The 5,050-nt window shown below is 48.0% G+C and overlaps 1 gene segment (V, D, J or C); it reads left to right on the top strand.

Annotated features, from left to right (window-relative positions):
* On the top strand, window positions 1-518 carry LOC130413126 (Ig kappa chain V region 3374-like). The segment is given in 2 exon segments: window positions 1-46; window positions 160-518. Coding segments are annotated over 2 exon segments (405 nt in total).
* Window positions 519-5,050: the final 4,532 nt, after the last annotated feature.

Below are 5,050 nucleotides of genomic sequence, written 5' to 3'. Positions count from 1 at the left end.
ATGAGCTCATACATCTTCATCTGGACACTGATCATCTTTATTCAAGGTACATCATTTTGGTTTTACTCACTAAACTACATCATATCACTTCATGTGATGATTGTCATTCAGTCATAAGTTGAATGTAGATGTTGTAAGTGTGATGGATGTTTGAATCAGTTACAGATTGTCAAGCTGAGATCACAGTGATTCAGACTCCATCAGTGAAATCTGTTACAGTAGGAGAGACGGTCACTCAGAAGTGTAAAACCAGCAGAGATGTGGATTGTTGTTACAGCATCAGCGGTGGCAAATCTGGTTCAGCTCTTAGTTGGTATCATCAGACACCTGGGGAAGCTCCTAAACTTCTGATATATTTTACAAACACCCTTCAGTCTGGAACTCCATCTAGATTCAGTGGCAGTGGATCTAAAACAGATTTCACTCTGAGCATCAGTGGAGTTCACACTAAAGATGCAGGAGATTATTACTGTATGAGTAGACACAGCATCAGCGGTAGATATGTGTTCACACAGTGATAAAGAGTTGCACAAAAACCTCCATCAGTCAGACTGACACTGACAAACTTGATTGATTCTACAGCCGTACACAAACCAGTTGAAACACAAACACATCCTTTCAGAATTTCACAGTTTTTCCCATTTAATCTTGGGTGTGCGTACTGCGAATCACTGAACTTCAGTTAGCAGGCCGTCTGCAGAGATGGACAATAACTAAATATATTTAATAATAATAATAAGTCTTTACATTTATAAAGCGCTTTTCTGGACAAACGAAGCGATTTACATGGAAGGGGAATCTCCTCAAAAACCACCAGTGGCATACTTCTCTTTTGAATATTTTTTTTCTGGAAACTAGTGACTTTAACTCCACTAAATGCCTAAAAAGTTCTTGAATTGTATATTCTATTCTCCAGAACTTTATAACATGTGGCAGCTCAGAGGATTAAGGTTACAAATATATTGGAGTAAATGAAGAAACATTTTTTTTTTTTTTACTCGTTTAATGTCAAGAATGTCTACATTTACATTTAGTCATTTAGCAGACGCTTTTATCCGAACCGACTTACAGGTGGGGTAAACCATGGAAGCAATTGGGACAGCATAAGGACAACAAAAGGCATAAGTGCAATCAAAAAAAGGGCTGGTCTCATATAGCCTATATAACATATATACAGAGCTAAATTCAATCCATCCATCTTCTTCCGCGTCATCCTGGGCCGGGTCGCGAAACCCACAGCTCATGACCCACAGCTCATGACCGTAGGTGAGAGTAGGAACGTAGATTGACCGGTAAATCGAGAGCTTCGCCTTGCGGCTCAGCTCCTTCTTCACCACGACAGACCGGTACAGCCACCGTATTACTGCAGAAGCTGCACCGATCCGTCTGTCAATCTCACGTTCCATCCTTCCCTCACTGGTGAACAAGACCCCCAGATACTTGAACTCCACTTGAGGCAGGAACTCTCCACCAACCTGAAGTGGGCAAGCCACCCTTTTCCAACTGAGAACCATGGCCTCGGATTTGGAGGTGCTGATTCTCATCCCAGCCGCTTCACACTCGGCTGCAAACCATTCCAGTGCATGCTGAAGGTCCTGGTCTGATGGGGCCAGCACGACAACATCATCCGCAAAGAGCAGAGATGAAATCGTGTGGTCCCCAAACCCGACACCCTCCGGCCCCTGGCTGCGCCTAGAAATTCTGTCCATAAAAATTATAAACAGAACCGGCGACAAAGGGCAGCCCTGCCAGAGTCCAACATGCACCGGGAACAAGTCTGACTTACTCCCGGCAATGCGTACCAAGCTCCTGCTCCGGTTGTACAGGGGCCGGATGGCCCTAAGCAAAGGGTCCCATACTCCCAAAGCACCCTCCACAAGATGCTGCGAGGGACACAGTCGAATGGCTTCTCCAAATCCACAAAACACATGTGGTTGTTGGTTGGGCAAACTCCCATGCACCCTCCAGCACCCTGGAGAGGGTATAGAGCTGGTCCAGTTTTCCATGATAGGGACAAAAACCACACTGTTCCTCCTGAATCCGCGGTTCTACCATCGGCCGGATTCTCCTCTCAAGTACCCTGGCATAGACTTTCCCGGGGAGGCTGAGAAGTGTGATCCCCGATAGTTGGAGCACACCCTCCGGTCCCCCTTCTTAAAAAGAGGGACCACCACCCCGGTCTGTCAGTCCAAAGGCACTGTCCCCGACCGCCACGCGGTGCTGCAGAGGCGTGTCAGCCAAGACAGCCCCACAACATCCAGAGACTTGAGGTACTCAGGGCGGATCTCATCCACCCCCGGTTCCCCTACCACCGAGGAGTTTCTTGACTACCTCTGTGACTTCAGCCTGGGTGATGGACGAGTCCACCTCCGAGCCCTCACCCTCTGCTTCCTCAATGGAAGACGTGACGGCGGGATTGAGGAGATCCTCGAAGTGTTCCTTCCACCGCCCGACGATATCCCCGGTCGAGGTCAACAGCTGCCCCCCTCCACTGTAAACTGCGTTGGTAGGGCACTGCTAACCCCACAGTACGTTTGGGTTTGCCGAGTCTGTCCAGCTTCCTCCCCCGCCATCGGATTCAACTCACCACCAGGTGGTGATCAGTTGACAGCTCCGCCCCTCTCTTCACCCGGGTTTCCTCCCAACCACACCCCTCCAGCTTCCACTGCCCACGTGGGCTTTGAAGTCCCCCAGCAGAACATCGGAGTCCCCAGTCGGAGCACTTTCCAGCACCCCTCCCAGAGTCTCCAAGAAGGCCGGGCACTCTACACTGCTGTTTTGCCCATATGCGCACACGACAGTGAGAGACCTATACCCGAAGGCGCAGGGAACCGACCCTCTCGTTCACCGGGGTGAACTCCATCACATGGCGGCTGAGCTGGGGGGCTATAAGCAAACCCACACCAGCCCGCCGCCTCTCACCATGGGCAACTCCAGAGTGGTGAAGAGTCCATCCTCACTCGAGGAGTGTGGTTCCAGAGCCCAAGCTGTGCATAGGGGTGATCCCAACTTCCTCACACACAATCTCAGGCTCTTTCCCTGCCAGAGAGGTGACCTTCCATGTCCCTAGAGCCAGATTCCGCGTCCAGGGATCGGGTTGTCGAGGCCCCCTCGACTGCAGTCCGATCCACTAAGCACCGGCCCCTTATGGTCCCTCCTGCAGGTGGTGGGTCCACGGGAGGGTGGCCCCACATTGCTCCTACAGGCTGAGCCTGGCCAGACCCCATGGGGGGAGGCCCGACCACCAGGCGCTCGCATACAATCCCCAACCCCGGGCCTGGCTCCAGAGTGGGGCCCAAGCTGCGCCATGCCGGGCGACGTCATGGTCCTCAAATTTAGTGGCATCATAATGGTTTTTTGATCCGACGGTCTGACCCGTCACCCTGGACCTGTTTGCCTTGGGAGACCCTAACAGGGGCATATAGCCCCAGACAACATAGCTCCTAGGATCTTTCGGGTACTCAAACCCGCAAGACCTGATTTTGCAGAGTTCGACGCGTTTCTGGGTCCACAAGGGAGGCCCTTCACCTCCAACGGTTCAACCAATCAGCATCATCAACGTCACCTCTTTGAGTTTGAGCGCCGGTTTTCGTGCAACGACGGTTTCTGATTTTCGCCTTACAAGACACAACGCTCCACATTCGTTTGGTGCAGGCAAGGTAAGTTTATAACTTAGTGCATTTTAAATCCGCACCTGCTCAGCATAAGGTTCCTTATTGTTTTATAGTTGTATTATGGTTTGTGTACTGACGCTAGCAATCGCATAGACTGCCATATGAGGCGTTAATCGTCCAAACAATTTTCTATCGACTCTGCTCGCATCAAATTCAAGACTCTGCTCCTGGACTACAAGACCACTACTGGTTCGGCACCACCTTATCTTAAATCGTTAATGCAGACATATGTACCCGCCAGATCCCTACGCTCTGCAAACGAACGACGTCTTGTGGTGCAATCCCATAAAGGTAAAAAATCTCTCTCGCGCACCTTCTCCGGATCTGTTCCACCTATGTGGAATGATCTGCCCACTGCTACAAGATCTGCAGATTCTGTAGCCATCTTTAAGAAACGCCTGAAAACACATTTCTTCCGCCAACATCTGACTGATCTGTTCTGAATCTTTTCTTCTCTACTCTTTTCTTCTCTACTCTTAATAAAAAAAAAAAAAGTATGAATGATTGGTTCCGTTTACTGTGTTAGGTTATATGAGACTAGTCTTCTTTTTGATTGCACTTATGCTTTTGTTGTACTTATGCTGTCCTAATTGCTTCCTTTATCTACCACACTTGTAAGTCGCTTTGGATAAAAGCGTCTGCTAAATGACTAAATGTAAATGTAATGTCTATCGCATCTCAATTTAGCGATGGATTAACAAGTAATGCCAACACTAGCTAAATGCCCTTATTAAATGTAAATCAGCATCCGAGCCCGTAACTGTTTAGCCGCACAGTCCGGGAGTTATTTCCCCGCGATCGTGTCACCGGATCTATGTTGCACATTTTTATTTGTTCATGTGGAAGGCGATATTCTTTTTACAAATCTTCACTGATAGAGTTGGATCGATGATAATTGAAACGATAAAATATATTTTGCTGATCTGGGGACAGCATTGTGTCGATTCCGAGTCATCTTTCACTTAAATTCGTAATATAAACAATAATTGATCAATGGATTCTAAATAAAAGCAGTTGAACTATCATATGCTTGTGTTCATCTAGGGTCATCATATTTCTGTGTTGATCCAGGGTCTTCATATTTCTGTGTTGATCCAGGGTCTTCATATTTCTGTGTTGATCCAGGGTCTTCTTATGCCTATGTTGATCCAGGGTCATCGTTTGCCTGTGTTGATCCAGGGTCTTCATATTTCTGTGTTGATCCAGGGTCTTCATATTTCTGTGTTGATTCAGGGTCATCGTTTGCCTGTGTTGATCCAGGGTCTTCATATTTCTGTGTTGATCCAGGGTCATCATATTTCTGTGTTGATCCAGGGTCTTCATATTTCTGTGTTGATCCAGGGTCTTCATATTTCTGTGTTGATCCAGGGTCTTCA

This window comes from Triplophysa dalaica, chromosome 23 (genome assembly GCF_015846415.1).
Source record: "Triplophysa dalaica isolate WHDGS20190420 chromosome 23, ASM1584641v1, whole genome shotgun sequence".
NCBI lineage: Eukaryota > Metazoa > Chordata > Actinopteri > Cypriniformes > Nemacheilidae > Triplophysa > Triplophysa dalaica.
Note: the sequence above shows the minus strand (reverse complement) of the source record. Positions and strands in the feature narration are given on the sequence as shown.